We start from the raw sequence: 15,834 nt of genomic DNA, 5'->3' as shown, positions 1-15,834 counted from the left end.
ATTGGTAATTATGATTTCTGTTGAAATGCCTGAAATTTATCACCAGCTTAGGATTTAGTTTACATCTGGACTGCCCCACACAGTGTTTAGGTTTGGGAGTTCATTGGGATTGGTTAAATTGTGTAATAAATTCAGAGTTACATTAATTGTAGGGGACAATTCCACAGATTCCAACAAAGTGGAAATACCTACCAGAAAACCTAGAAAATCATAAGCTCCAGCAAATGAGAATTTGCCATTGATCACTGAGCCTTGCAACAACATAAGGAAGTCTCTTTCCCTTCTTTTTTTTTGTTGGTGATGTTTCTGGTACTAGCTCCCTGGCTGGGCCCCAGGAGTGCTGGCTACTGACAGCCAGCCGTCTGCAGACAGTGACTGCCCAGGTGAAGATGTGTCTGAACCCCCATTGTCTGGCCCTGCACAGCTTCATAGACATCTACACAGGTGGGTGCCAACCTTGTCTTCCCTCAGAGAATCCAAAAGCAGGCTTGGGAACTGCCTTTTTGGATGAGACCTTGGGCTCTTTGAGGACCGGACCTTCTCAGATAGGGTTTCTGAGGAAGGGGGAATCTTCTTCCTAAATGTCTTAGTCCCAGAAGATGACTTTTACCTCTCAAGTGTTGAAGCTCTTAACTGGGATCTTTAAAATAACGTCTTCATTGTGGACGGGCTGGAAAATGCAGACAAATAAAAAGAGGAAACAAAAAATCAAGAGCATTCCTACTGCCATGAGATAAACACTTAACAGTGTTCTCAATCTTCCAGAAATGTTTATTCATCTGTGCAGAATATAAGAAAGTATAGGATTTATAGGTTTATAGTCTGTCTTTGAACAAAAGTGCGGTTGTGCTAGGTGTTGTTTTGGAATGTGCTTTTTAAATTTAGGGGTACATCATGGGCATCTTCCTGTGCCAGCAAGTAGGGAAGTACATGACCATTTTTAAAGGGATGTATGGTGCTCCATTTTACACTTTTGTGATTCAGTCTTTGTGTACAGCCCTAATTCGTCTTTTGGACAAATACTCAGAAGTGGAATTGCCCCACATTTACCCTTTCCTACCCTATTATTCATCAACATCAGGCATTTATGGAACACTCACCATTTTTGGTTGAATCCTAAATTTTGTTTGTAGAATTGAGTGCTAAAGATGAAAGCATATTTGTGATGTATTCTCTTTGTCTTAGAACTTAATGGTGCTTTATTTTGAATTCGTATTTTTAATGTCTTATATTATTAGATTGAATTTGTACTATTTTATGCTCTTGCCAACAGTTAACAAGAGTGCCTATTACCCTATAGTCTATCTAGGCCAGTACTCAGGATTATATATTTATTTAATCAACATGTATTTTAAAATTTACATGTAGTTAAGTGTGTTGCTCCCAGTTCCGTCATTTCTGACAGATATACTAAGTGGTGTAACTGCCTTCACAATCAATATATAGAACAGGTCCATCACCCAAAACATTCTCTTCTACTGTTCCTTTGTATTTAAACCCACCCCCTCCCCCAACCTCTGGTAACTGTTTGATCTCATCTTTATCCATATAGTATTCTCTTTCCCAGAATGTCATGTAAAAGCAATTATAGCATGTAGCCTTTTAAGTCTGGCTTCTTTCAGTAAGCTAATCCTTTGAGAGTCATCCATGTTGTCTTTATCAGTGGTTTGTTCCTTTTTATTGTGGAGTAGTTTTCTGTTGTGTCGATGTACAGCAGGTTGTTTATCTGTTCCCCGTGGGAGGATATTTGGTTTGCTACCAGTGTTTGGCAGTTACGAATAGAGCTGCTGTAAATATTTGTGTACCAATATGAAATGAAACCTAAGTCTTCATTTCTCTTGGGTAAATACCTAAGAATCAGATTGCTGGGTCATATGGTAAGTGTGTGTTTAATTTTATAAGAAAACAGCATTACCAAAGTGGCTGTACCATTTTGCATTCCTTCCCACAGTAGGTAAAAGTTACAGTTTGCTCTGCATGCCAACACTCAGCATTATCTGGTTTTGTTTTTCAGCCATTCTAATACGTATGTCTCCATATAAATTGTAGAGTCAACTTGTCAGTATCTGCAAAGTCCTGCTTGAATTTTAATTAGATTGTGTTCAATCTGTACATATCAATTTGGGAAATTTTGACATGCCTAAAAGTGTTGAATCTTCCAGTCCATAGTCTTTCTCTCCATTTTAATAGGTTATCAGTTTTTCTAGTTTCAGCATATAGGTCCTGCACATATTTTGTTAGACTTACATGTAAGTATTTTACTTTTTTTTTCAGTCATAAATGACATGGTTCAGTTTCCAGCTATTCATTGCTAGTATAGAAATACAATTAAGTTTGTCTGTTGACTTTGTTTTTGTAGATGAGTATTATAAGTTTTTTAAGTTTATCAATTTTATAGGTAAAAATTTGTATATAACCTGCTAATTTGTTGTATTTCTTTGTGCTAGGTAGACTATATGTCCTTTTTATGATCCTTTATGGGTTTTTTTCTATAGTAAATTTCTTTTGTGAGTGTTTTCATTCTTCTTTTGGGCTTTTCTTGACAGTTTTCTCTGAGTTTATCACTCTGTTTATTCAGTTTTACCTCTAGCCTGTCAGAATGTGATATCAGTTGTCTTTTACATTTGTACTTGGTGATTTCTAGGGGCATCATGACTCTTTTGCTTTTTTAAAAAAAATTTTATGGGACCAGAGCTTTGCTCTCTCTTATGGTTTCAGCCTTTGTACTTCTCCATACCCTTCTTCACTGGGAACACGTATTCCAAAATTTGCTTTTGTGCAAATTAGTGCATTATATTTTGTGCACATACAAAATCACCCACTTTTATTTGTCTTAAATTGACTGCACTTAAATTCCTCAGATTCATTCATTTCAGGATTTGGTGTTGGAGTGATTTCATAGCCTTTGTTACACCCCTTACACATTCATGATCTAAAGGATGCTCCTGGCCTTTCCGCAGGTGCAGTTGTGTGAGGGGTAAAGGACCTTTGGTTCTAAGGACTGAGCTGGGTGGGAGGAAAGTGTTTCTTTTTTTTTACTGGGGGGAAAAGGGATCTACTATATGTACTATTTCATTCTATTGTTGTTGTTTAATGATGTATTGTAGGCAGCTTTGTGTCAGAACAGGTAGATCCATTTCTTTTTTAAAAAAATGGATTCCATGTTGGAATACTTTATTCTTTTTAATGCTTTCTATTTTATGAATGCACCACAATTTAATTAACCTTTCTCTATTGATGGGCATTTAGTTGTGGGGTTTTTGTTTTCCCCTTTTAAAATATATAACTTGAATAAAATAGAGATGGGGCTTTGCTATGTTGCCCAGGCTGGTCTTGAACTCCTGGGCTCAAGCAGTCCTCCCACCTTGGCCTCCCAAAGTGCTGAGACTACAGGCATGAGATTACAGGCCATACCTGGCCTGTTTTGTTTTTTTGAGATGGAGTCTCTCACTGTGTTACCCAAGCTGATCTACAACTCCTGGGCTCAAGCGATCCTCCCACCTCATCCTCCCAAGTGCCTGCAACTACAGGCGCGCGTCACCGCATCCTGCTGGTGTGTATTCTATTTTTTGCCATTGTGTATGATACGTTAATTTCCTTGTTGCCTCTTTTTAACCTGCAGGTCTCTTTAATGTTGGGAACAAGCTGCTGGTAAGCCTGGACTTGCTTTTTGCAATCAGAAACCAGATCAAGCTCGGAGAGGACCCCAGAGTGTCTGTCAGTGTTGTTCTGAAGTCGGTGCAGGAGCAGACAGGTAAAAGTTGTTTTCTTCCCTTTCTCAAGGTTAGTCCTAAGCTCCCTGGGAATTTTCAGTGATCGTCTTTGGTTAAAAGACTTGTTTTGAAGAAGAGTCTGATTATTTTGAAAAGGAGACATTCTTGACTTCTGAATACACTCTTCCTTTTGAATTTTACAAATGCCAAACTAATTTTGGAAAGCATGAGTCTTTCTGTGCATCCAGGGACCCTTAGCAAGAGCTTACCAGTGACTTCTACAAGTACCTCCTTTGGTCATAGGGCGACTTGGCCCCATTGCATGTTACACTCATTCTGACCACAGCTCCTGGATGTCTGCTTCTAGTCTCAAGACCTCATGCCAAGACCGTCCTTTCTGTCTAGAATTTTTTTCCTCCATGCCCTCTTTACTCCTATTTGTGCTTTTCCCATCCCTCTCCTATAGGCTCCAGTACCCTTCTACCTTACCTGCTGTGAGAACAGATGGAGTAGAGCAAAGGTGCTAGAGTTACATGGGCCTGTGTTTCAGTATTGGCTCTGCCGCTTAGTTGCAGTTTGATTTTGAGCAAGTTATTCTTGTGCCTCTGTTTCTCCAGCTATAACATGAGGATAGTAGCTCCTGGTTCATAAATAATTAAATTCATGTGAGACTTGATAAGATAACATATTCAAATCTTTCAGCACAGCATCTAGTACTTAGTACAAGGCAGCTATCACTCCAGTGGGAATTGCCCTTTGGGTTGCCACCTGAGCACTTGCAGGCCAGATCCCTGACCCTCAGGGTAGTTAGTACACTGGAGTGTTCTTTGAGGTGAATCAGTGTGGCAGAATTGCTGTACTTGCTACCCACTGGCTCATCCCTAGTGGCTTCAGTGTCTTTTTTCTGTGCCCTTCTCAGTGTGCTTGCTCTTCTTCCAGAGAAGACTCTGACCTCGGAGGAGCTGAGCCAGCTGCAGGAGCTGCTGTGCAATGGCTATTGGGCCTTTGAGTGCCTCACTGTCCGAGACTACAATGACATGATCTGTGGCATCTGTGGTGTGGCCCCCAAAGTGGAACTGGCCCAGAGGAGTGAAGAGAATGTGCTAGCATTGAAGAGCGTGGAGGTAAGTGCCTCTTAGCCACCATGAGGGACCTGCGGAATTCTCTCATTTTGGCAGCTCCCTTCCTACATGATATCCCCAGCGGGTGGATAGCGCCAGTCCTGTCTAGGTGAGGCAAGTGACTTTTTCCTCCCACAGCCCAAGATTTCATTTAGGGAATGCCAGATGGAAATAGAGGCATTTATTTATTCAGTTACTCACTTGAAAAATGTATCCAGTGAGTAAGTATCCAAAAATATATATAATAAATATATTGAACATAAACTAAATGCATGTTTTAGACACCTGAGAGATAGTAGTTAAAAAAAAACACACAAAACAAAGTTTTTGTCCTCATGGAGCTCACTTTCTGGTTTGGGGGACACAGGAAACAAATATCTGTCCAGGAGTAGTGAGTGCTATGAAGCACAGTAAAGCTGGGTAAGGAAGAGAGAGCAGTGTCATGGGAAAGGGCATTTGTATTTTATAGAGGGCAGTCAGTGGGGAAGGCCTGTCTGATACAGTAGCATTTGAGTAGAGATCTGAAACCCATGTGGCTTTGTGGAGGAATATTCCAGGCAGAGGGAACAGAAAGAACAGGGTCTGAGGTGGGCTCGCTGGGCATGATTGAAGACCAGCAAGGAGACCGGTGGTGTAGCTCAGAGTGTGGGAGGGAGGGAGGGAGTGGTGGGGTATAGGAGGTCCAGGTGGTGCAAGAGGCCGACGCTATGTAGGGTAACGTGGGCTGTTTTAAGGACTTACACAGAGTGAAATGGGAGAGCCACTGAAGGGGTTGGAGGAAAAGAGTGACCTGAGCTGACTTAAGTTCTGAACTGAAAAATTTTCACACAATAATAACACCAAATTCAGATGGCTTCATAGATTAATTATAACAAATATCCCAAGAAATGTTATTCCAAACATAGGCAAATAACAAAAGTGGATATATTTCCCCAACTCATATAAGGTTGTATAACTTTGGAAACAAAATCAGACATTTGATGTAAGAGAAGAAACTGGGGCTGAGTGTACTCATGAATATAAATGAGAGTCTGAATAAAATAATAGCAAATCAGATCTAATGAATAAAGTAATGCATCATGACAAAGTTTATCACAGGAAAGCAAGGTTGTTTCAACAGTAGAAAATATGTTAATGTAATTCACTACTTAACTGATTAAAGGAGAAACCCTATATGATAATTTCATTAAATGTATGGGGGAAAAAAAGGTTTTCCAGTGTGATTCTACACCCATATTTATGCTAAAACTTGTAGCAAACAGAATAGTAGGAAATCTTCCTTAACCTTCTTTAGGGTTTAAAAAAAAATCCCTTAGATTACTTTTCCCTGTGATCATGCCATGAGGTCTGATCTACACTCACAGGCAGGGACTGCCCCTTGGGTATGCCAGTAGTTGCATTGGAGTGTAAGGTTTCCATCTCTGAACTCTACCATAGTAAACAAGAGCCTGGGACATGAGCTGACCTTCAGGTGCTTACTGGACTTGCATCTCATGTGTTCACTGATCAGGCAGGTGCAGAACCTGTAGAGAACAGCTTTGGTGTATTTTGACTGGACCACTAGACATATTAAGGGTTGAATGCATAGTCCTGTCTTTTTCTTCCCAGTGAAAAAACCAGTCAGCTAAACCATTTTGTGTGTGTTGTCTCATCTAGAGGCTGTTTCCAGATTGACTCAAATGTGCTTGCCTAGTAGTAATAATAATAATGTAGCTAAGATTTATTGAGCATTTTATTACTATGCCAAATTCTTAATCTGTGCTAAGTGCTTTACTATATGACTTCATTTTCCCTACAACCCCATGAGGTTTTTAGAGACATAGGCACTGAAGCCCAGGGGCCTTGCCCAAGCTCACCAAGCAGAGAGGGGTGGGGCTGAGATTGACCTTCTTCTTTCTCAGCCACTGACTGTGGAGTCTGCACCCTAAGCACTGCCATTCTCACCAGTACCTCCTAGGACTCCGAGTTCTAGCTTTTCTGATCATATCTGGCCACAGCAAGTTTACGGTTTCCAAGAATAGACAGAGGCCCACCTCTCTGCAAAGGTGCCATCTGCTAGTCCTGCCTGGCACCTGTCCTGTCCATATCAAGGCTCCTCTGTCCCAGAATGGAGTAGCATTCCCTTCACTCTCAGTTTGCTTGTCTCTTCCCTTCAATGGTACCAGGTTCTTCTTTCATAGAGGTACTTCTTTGTTCTGGAGAGTAGTGTGGTGTATGTGGGAAGAGGGTATCCTGAAGTCTGTGAACTAAAACAGGAAGTTATGGAACAAAACTTAAATATGCTGTTATCCATGAAGAGACTTGTCAGCCCCTCTCTTGGGGTTATATAAAGGAGGACCCTGTGATTAGTTGGTGTACTGGGTTGGCATTTCCTGTTCCCTTGCTCCTTGTGGAGAGGATAGACTCAGCTGGCCTCATTCCCCCAGGTGTGCCGTTTACACAGAGCATACACTAAGCACCCTGTGAGTTGGCGAACAAAGGAGTAAGGTGAGGAGAGAAGACTTTATGGGGAGCAGTGGTTCTTGGACTTTAGTGGGTATAAGAACTACACAGGGCAGTGGTTCTCACAACCTTTTAAAGTGGAGGGCTTGCTGGGTGCCACCCATGGGATTTCTGACTCAGGAGATCTGGAGTGGGGCCAAGAATTTGCATTTCTAGCAAGTTTTCAGGTGATACTCTTGCTGCTTGTCCAGGGACCACCCTTTGAGAACCATTCCTCTAAGGAAACTTTTTTAAATGCAAAATTAGGAGTTTAGTTCATACAGCTCAAGATGTGGCCAAGGTTTTTACATTTCTAATAAGTAACCTATACAACTCTGATTGAGGTATTAGGATCTGGGTCACGTTTTGAGAACCATATAAGAGGGCATTGCAAGAAGAGAAATTGAGTAGCACAAGCGCTATTAATAGATGTCTATAAGAGATAAGTAAATGCTACATTGGGTAGAAGAGATAGCTGTGTGCTGACAATGTGTGGGAGGAGGTCGGCGATCCACAGGGCCTTGGAAAATGGCTGGAATTTTACTCAATAGGATTCTGCTCATTCTTGCCAGCCTGGTATCGGGAGTAAGGGTTTGGGCTTTGGAACTAGACCTGTGTTGACATGATTGTTCTGTCGCTTCGAGTGCTCGAATACTCACCTCAGCCATCCCCAGACTTGTTTTTTAGTAGTTCATTACAAAGTGTCTGACACATAATAGGTACTCAAATGGTAGCTCCCCTTTCTTTGTAAGACAGGGGAAATGACATGAACAAAGCTATAGAAACAGAAGAGACTTAGGGACTATTCATGTCTGGGAGAGTACTGTGGTGTAGGAGAAAGAAATGTGACCAAAAGTGGGTACAGAGCTTGAAATTCAAGGCTCCCTGGCAGGGCCTGGCTGTCTGACTTCTTCACCAAGCCTTAGTTTCCCTGTGTTTATAATGACAGGGTAGACTGTTGTGTTGTTGATGTTCTGTGACTCCCACAGTTTGACCTTCTTTATCCTGACCTTCTAGTTCACCTGGCCTGAATTCCTGGGCTCTAATGAGGTAAATGTGGAGGACTTTTGGGCCACGATGGAGACAGAGGTGATTGAGCAGGTGGCATTTCCTGCCAGCATCCCTATCACCAAATTTGATGCCTCCGTTATTGCCCCCTTCTTCCCACCACTCATGAGAGGAGCTGTGGTCGTCAACACTGAGAAAGACAAAAACCTGGATGTGCAGCCAGTACCTGGTAAGGCTACCTGGTGGCTGACTGGGGTCAAAAAAGGGCTCAATGAAGAGTCTGGGACATTGTCCTTGGCAAGATAGCACAGTGGTATCGAGAGGGCCAGGCCCCGCTGGAGGACTCCTTTCAGAAAGATAATAACAGCCCGTGTCAAAATCCTCTAGAGTTTAAAGTTCTGGTGCAGAGTTGAAGAGTGGTCCACCATATTAAATAGCAGGAGAGCACGGCTCATTGTCATTCTTCTGGGATACACACACTGAGTAGGGGAACTCCTGTAAAAAATGCTGATAAGGCTCCATCCCCAAAAATTTTCATTGAGAAAGTGTAGGGGCAGGCCAAGGAATCTGCCTTCAAAACAGGCCTCCCAGATGGTTTTGCAGCTAGTTTTGTGGATTATACATTGAGAAACCCTGGACTAGCGGATAAGAGGGTAAGTTTCTAAGAGCTTGAGTTGGATTCCCAGCTATGCCACTTAGTAGCTGTGTGACCCTCTGTCAGGTCCCATCATTGCTCTAAGCCACTGTTGGTTCATTTACAAAGAGGGTGTGATAATAGCTATCCACTTCCTAGATCACTGAAGATAAAGTGAGCTCAAACAGTTAGAGCAATAGCCTTCTTCTTTAACTGTAACTCATAGTAAGAAATACATTTTGTATCATGACGCAGAATGATATTCGTACATATGCACGTGTGTATAATTGAAACAACATTCCCAAAACAGTATTTTTCCTTACCAAGTGCGATACACTTTTCTGTCTTATTTCATTTTTGAATTTTTGGAAATGACCCACTGAATTGATACCATAAGTACTTAATATGTTGTGATGTGCAGGTTCTCAAACAGTGCCTCCTAATATTAGATACTGAGGTCCAACCTCATATTCCTATTAATACTTTAAGGGCCTAGGCATCTTTTTTTTTTTTTTTTTTTTTTTTTTTTGAGACAGAGTCCCACTTTGTCACCCAGGCTGGAGTGCAGTGGTGCGATCTGGGCTCACTGCAACTCCGCCTTCTGGGTTCAAGCAATTCTCCTGTCTCAGCCTCCCAAGTTCCTGAGACTATAGGTGCATGCCACCACACCTGGCTAATTTTTTGTATTTTTAGAAGAGACGAGGTTTCACCATATTGGTCAGTCTGGTTTCGAACTCCTGACCTCAGGTAATCCACCTGCCTTGGCCTCCCAAAGTGCTAGGATTACAGGTGAGAACCACTGCACCTGGCCCCCAGGGATTATTTTTTTAAGTCCCCCACGTAGTTCTCTTGCGCTAGCCAGGTTCAGGAACGTTGTGTAGAGAGCACTTTTAAAACGAGAGCTACTGCTCTCTTATTGCTGCAGTCATGGTAAGCATCTGAGGTCTTGGTTCTGAAAAACCTTAGAAGACTGGATTAAAAGCTGACTTATTTTAGGGTTTTTTTCAGTAGCTGTCTGCAGGGTATCTCACTCAGATGTTCCAGGGCAGAAAGCCAGTTCTGAGAGATTTCAGGTATCTGCAGAAAGCATGGACCTGACTTGAGTCCCGCCTCTGCCAGCACCAGGGGAGAGCTTGGTGCAGAGCTGGCTTCCACTGTTTGCTGTTTTGTGGGCCTAGCCATGGCCTCTGGTGGCTGGCAGCAGCACCCTCCCACCAGCACTGTTGTGTCTTGCAGGTAGCGGCAGTGCCTTGGTGAGGCTGCTCCAGGAGGGCACCTGCAAGCTTGATGAGATTGGCTCCTACAGTGAAGAGAAGCTGCAACATCTGCTAAGGCAGTGTGGAATCCCCTTTGGAGCAGAAGACTCCAAGGTGAGTGTCAAGGGCAGTGGTGGATATCGGGGCTTCTAGGATAGGCTGATTGGTCCACTTTTCAGGGCAGGGATATGAATACCTGTGATGGACCCAAGCTGCTGGCAGTCAGGGATGCCTAGGAGGTGGTCAACAGCTAGATGGTGACATGTATGTGGGACCTGGCCTCTAGCAGTTCCTCCTGTTGAAGGTTGTGAGCCTAGGTTCTGGGGTCAGGAATCCTGGCTCTCCTCCTTACTGTGTGTGACCTTGGATAAGCTGCTGTATATTTTGAGCTTCATTTTCCTTGTTTGTAAAATGGAAATAACCAAAATACTAACCTCGTGAGACTGTTGTAAGGAATGCACTTTACACAGTATCTGGTTATTACCTATGCAAGCTCTTAGAAACTGCCTATTATTACAAAGAGTGTGTGTGTGTCTGTGTGTTTGATTCATACATTACTTACTTTCCCTTTCATATTTCTGTGCTGTTGAAAATGTTATGCTTCCTTCAAGATCAGATTCAAATGTTAGCTCCCCTTTGATGGTTTCTTTGCCCTGTAAAAAGTGAAAGGACTCAGGCCTCAGAATCCAACTGGCTTTGTCTGTGACCTAATCCTTTCAGGGCCTCAGATTGCTTACCTGTACCTAGAGGAGGTTGGGCTGATGAGGCCCCAAGGCCCACTTTATTCTTTTGCTTTGGGTGTTGGGTGAGTATGTGATGCTGAGCACCAGGTGTGGTCCCTTAGCATTCACCCTTATGTTTTTAATCTTGTCCTTCTACTCCAGGACCAGCTCTGCTTCTCCTTGTTGGCCCTCTATGAATCTGTACAGAATGGAGCTAGAGCTATGCAGCCCCCACCTCACTTCACAGGTGGTAAAATCTACAAGGTGTGCCCCCATCAGGTAAGAAAATAACTAGAGGGAGCTTGGAGTGAATTTGCTAATGTTGAACTTCCCACAGAGACTGATCCAGCTCAGTTTTGGGGGGCAAGACTTAAGTCACTGGGCAACCTCTGGCATAGCTGCCCACGGGTCAGGTACTACCCCGTGGGCTAGGGAGGGAGGCTGGGTCTTTTTTCAGTATTTTTTAAGCACTCTACCACATCCTGGGCATCAGCTGTTGAGGGTAGAAGTCGAACTTGTATAAAGAATGACAAAGATGTCATTTCTCCCTAGTTGACTATATATTTTAGTGGGGAAATACAGTCACCACAGCTTGTGGCACTGGCTCTGAAGAAATTAGATAAGGGCCTAAGATAGAAAGTAACAGGGAGGAACCTGCTGTCTGAGGTGGCAGAGAAGACCGAGACCTGCAGGATAGGGAGGAGCCCAGTGATAAGCCAGGGAAGGAGTGTTGCAGCCAAGGGACCACCAAAGCCGTGAGTAGGGAGACAGAGTGAGCTGAGAGGAGGGGGTGTTGGAGGGCTCCCCAGGGGCCAGATCACATAGAGCTCTCTAGGCCAGAGTAACAGTGGGTATTTTATTCTGAGTGATGAGGGACCTTTTGGACGGTTTTGAATGGGAAACCTGTGGAAGGGCGTGGACAAGGTTGCACTGGGTTAATTAGCTCCAGGACAGGTTATATACTAGATGACAGAGTGGGCCCAGGTAGATACTGGGATGGAAACCCCACTTAACAGGTACTGAACGGGAGAGAGGTGGCTTAGCAGAGCCTTCAGTTCACTGAAGCACGTGAGTCAACAGGGGGACCTAGCTATAAAAAGAGAATCCAGTTCCCAACTACTTTAACAGAAGCTGTGTCTGAAGGAGATGCTTAATGCTTCTACCCTGGGCAGATCAGAGCCTGCTCAGGGGATTGTGTTCATGCGACGGGGGTTCATCTCGTGACAAGCAGCTGACAGCACAGGGAGAGCTGTAGATCTTGGGGACTGTGATGGAAGTGGCATCACCTGAAGGTGACAGCCAAGTGGGTTTTCCCAGAGCTATGGAATGGTGCTTGGGGAGCCCTGTCAGTGGAGGTGTTTACTAGACTACATTGTGAGTTCCCATCTGGGCAACAAGCCCACTGGGGTCTGGTGGGGAGCTTGCTCAAAGTACAGATGCTTAGACCCTACTCCAGAGACCTTAGTTTCTTAGGCTTGACCTGGGGCCCAGGCATCTCCATTCTTAACCAGCTCTTAGCTGCTGCTGTTGCTGTGTAGCTAGCATGGTGAACTGGTAGATGGTGTGTAGAGAGTGGGGTTTTGAAAGATGTTCTGAGGTGCCTTTCAGCCTAAGTTGAGGACAGGATGCGCTCCCAGCTGTCTCTCTGAAGGGCAAAGATGAGCTGGTGCCTTCATTTAAGGACAGAAGTAGGAAGGGAGCAGAATGCCATGGGATCTGGCAGGATGGCCATGGCTTCAGCCATGAAGTTGATTGCTCATCTTCCTGGGAAGCGAGTGAGAACTGTACACTGTCTGCAGACTGGCTTCCTAATTAACCCTGCGCCCTTGCCCTTCGTCTCTCAGGTGGTCTGCGGCTCCAAGTATCTTGTGCGGGGTGAGAGTGCCCGTGACCATGTGGACCTGCTTGCCTCTTCCCGCCACTGGCCGCCTGTCTATGTGGTAGATATGGCCACGTCAGTGGCCCTGTGTGCTGACCTCTGCTACCCAGAGCTGACCAACCAGATGTGGGGGTGGAACCAGGGCTGTTTCTCTAGTCCCACGGAGCCACCTGTGGTGAGTCACCTCCTGAGGAACTGCCATGTCTCCTCAGGCCTACCATGTCTTGCTCTGTCGCGCAGGCTAGAGTGCAGTGGCATGATCTTGGCTCACTGCAACCTCTGCCTCCCAGGTTCAAGCAGTTCTGCCTCAGCCTCCCGAGTAACTGGGATTACAGGCACGTGCCACCACACCCGGCTAATTTTTGTGTTTTGGTAGAGACGGGGCTTTGCCATTTTGCACAGGTTGTTTTCAAACTCCTAGGCTTAAGCAGTCCACCTGCCTCAGCCTCCCAAAGTGCTGGGATTACAGGCGTGAGCCACCACGCCCAGCCTACTCCATAAGTTTTTACCGACCAAGCCCTCTGTTTGAGGCCACAGTATGTCACTTAGGTGTGCCCAGGGTATCCCAAACATAGGTACCTTGTGTTAAAAGAGGTTGCCTTCCAGAGAAGCCTAGAAAGTTGCTACCTTTGACAGTCATTGTGCACACTGACATATTAAAGGCCCCAGCCAGCCCTGGATTACGTTTAATTCACCATGTCTACATTTAGTTGACCATGGATATACTGCATGGCATGCAGTACATCTCTTGTGATCTGAAGATACTCTGGTTAGAAAACACTCATTTTACCAACCCTTTCCTTTTATTAAAAGGGGAAACTAAGGCCCAGAGGGGGAAATGGACTTTTCCAGGTCACACAGCAGATTAGTGGCAGAGCTCTTGTTTCTGTGTCTTGGTATATTGTACCAGACAGTATTTTTCACCAGTCATGTACCCTTCAAAGCCAACCTTTGTCCTTTGCTGAAATAGATGTCCGAACTGATAATTAGGAAGAAGTTCTGGAAGAATAACAAGGGTTGAGTGCCCTAGCCAGGCTGCATTATGGGAAGTGAAGGCCTCTGGCTTTGCCTTGGAGGAGTCATTATTGTCATTACTCCCTGGGGCTCACTGGCTCCATGAGCATGCCGGGGACCCCAGCAAAGTGTCTTAACCTTAGTCAGAGCCTTATCTTTCTGCTCCCCTGCAGCCCCTGGCCTGAATGGACCGGGGGCAATAACAGCCCAAGTAATCCAACATCTGCTCTGGAAGGTGGCCACTGTTACTGTCCCTGTTCTCACGTGAGGAAATGGAGGCACTGGGGGGCGGGGGTTGGCCTAGGAGACACAGTACATGGTGATGTTAGGATTCAGACAGGGCTGGCTGAGCTTTCAGACAGGGCTGGCTGAGCTTACAGTGCTTGTTCCCACCAGATGGGTTCCCCCTTAGTCATTCCTTCTTGTCAAAAGGCATTCTCATTTCTAGAGTGTGTCCTGCCCAGAGCTCTTGGACCAGCATTATACTGTGGACATGACAGAAACTGAGCACTCTATCCAGCACCCAGTCACCAAGACTGCCACACGGCGCATCGTCCATGCAGGCACACAGCCCAGTCCTGGTGACCCCAGTACTGGGCACCACTCCTTGGCGCTGTGCCCTGAATTGGCACCCTACGCAACCATCCTGGCCTCCATCGTGGACAGCAAACCAAACAGTGTCCGCCAGCGGCCCATTGCCTTCGACAATGCCACTCACTATTACCTCTACAACCGGCTCATGGACTTCCTCACCAGCCGCGAGATTGTCAATCGTCAGATCCATGACATTGTACAGAGCTGCCAGCCTGGTGAGGTGGTCATTCGTGACACCCTCTACCGCCTTGGGGTTGCTCAGATCAAGACAGAGACAGAGGAGGAGGGTGAGGAAGAGGAGGTGGCCACAGTGGCAGAATAAGCCAGGCTATTGTACAGGGACTATACCATCTCTCAAGCCATAGTAAGGCCCTTGCCTGAGGCAGAGCTATCCAGGGGACCTGCAGAAGTGGTCTCCTGTGGGGAGGGCCTCTCACTGCTGGGACTGACCAAAGAGCTTCCATTACCTGAGCATGGTGGGACCCAGGGTCCTCGGTTCTCAACCCTCCACAGGTCAGGAGTGGTGCCAGGAAACCTCTTTTGGCCCCAAGAGAACACTTGGGGGACATGGTATGTTTAATGGAGGGAGGGGAGGCTGAGGGAAAGGCTGGTGGCTTCTGTGGGGCCTGCTGTGGGTCAGGGTAGAGGTCCTGGGTGGGCTAAGGTGTGAGTCCCAGCACTAGGTGGGAAGGCTGCTGAGGTCTCTCCCACTCCTGAGGAGCCCTGGTTTCAGCGCCCCCAGTCTCATGAATTGCTTAGCCTGTTGCCTTTGACTAGGGGCCGGGGGTGGCCTCGTTAACTCTAGGGGTCCCTTTGGGCTCTTGATTCTCCCTGAAGGAGGGATACATTTCTCTCTTGCTCTTCCTGTACCCACATTTGGGGGAAGCTGAGGAACAGTCAGCCACAGCTCTCTTCCAGGACTATCCTCTCCACCCCCAAGCTTTGAGGAAGAGCATCCCCTTCCTCCTTTCCCTGGCCACTGCTGCTGCAGCCAACATCCTCTCTGGGCCTGGGACCCTCTCCACAGACAGGATGTGGTCCCTGGCCATGACATAACCTGGCAGCAGTAGGAAAAACTCCCTTCTGTGAAGGGGAAGCAGACTGGGCCATAAGGAAACAGCGGGACTGGCTCAAGTGCCCAAGGTTTGTTTAGGGCCTGGCAATTGGCCATGTGTTAATTTATTGAGAGGAGTGGAGTAGGTGGCTTTTTTTCCCCTCCTTCTCTCTTCCCCCAACAAGAATAAAGTTTATTAAATTATCTGGTTATGGTGAAGCAGGAGTCAATTCTGTGCACATTGTATGGGGCAGTGTGGTCAAGCGCCACAGACATGAGCTCGTCACTGCATGTGAAGGCGGGAGGGAAAGAAGTTCCAGGGAATTTGCAGGCGCTCATATGGCACAAAGAACCAGAG

The 15,834-nt window shown here is 45.5% G+C and overlaps 1 protein-coding gene across 3 annotated transcripts in view; it reads left to right on the top strand.

Annotated features, from left to right (window-relative positions):
• The window catches only part of HMGXB3 (HMG-box containing 3), a 51,693-nt gene extending 36,007 nt beyond the window's left edge, over nucleotides 1-15,686 (top strand). For all 3 annotated transcript variants that reach the window (XM_008014960.3, XM_008014959.3, XM_008014961.3), the window contains 8 exons: nucleotides 317-444; nucleotides 3,623-3,754; nucleotides 4,653-4,837; nucleotides 8,333-8,552; nucleotides 10,194-10,327; nucleotides 11,098-11,214; nucleotides 12,780-12,989; nucleotides 14,277-15,686. In XM_008014960.3, coding sequence (XP_008013151.3) covers nucleotides 317-444; nucleotides 3,623-3,754; nucleotides 4,653-4,837; nucleotides 8,333-8,552; nucleotides 10,194-10,327; nucleotides 11,098-11,214; nucleotides 12,780-12,989; nucleotides 14,277-14,744 — 1,594 coding nt within the window. In that variant the 3' untranslated portion in view covers nucleotides 14,745-15,686. The remainder of the gene's footprint in view (nucleotides 1-316; nucleotides 445-3,622; nucleotides 3,755-4,652; nucleotides 4,838-8,332; nucleotides 8,553-10,193; nucleotides 10,328-11,097; nucleotides 11,215-12,779; nucleotides 12,990-14,276) is intronic.
• Nucleotides 15,687-15,834: the final 148 nt, after the last annotated feature.

This window comes from Chlorocebus sabaeus, chromosome 23 (genome assembly GCF_047675955.1).
Source record: "Chlorocebus sabaeus isolate Y175 chromosome 23, mChlSab1.0.hap1, whole genome shotgun sequence".
NCBI lineage: Eukaryota > Metazoa > Chordata > Mammalia > Primates > Cercopithecidae > Chlorocebus > Chlorocebus sabaeus.
The sequence above is the reverse complement of the archived record's forward strand: the minus strand, read 5'-3'. Positions and strand labels throughout refer to the sequence as shown.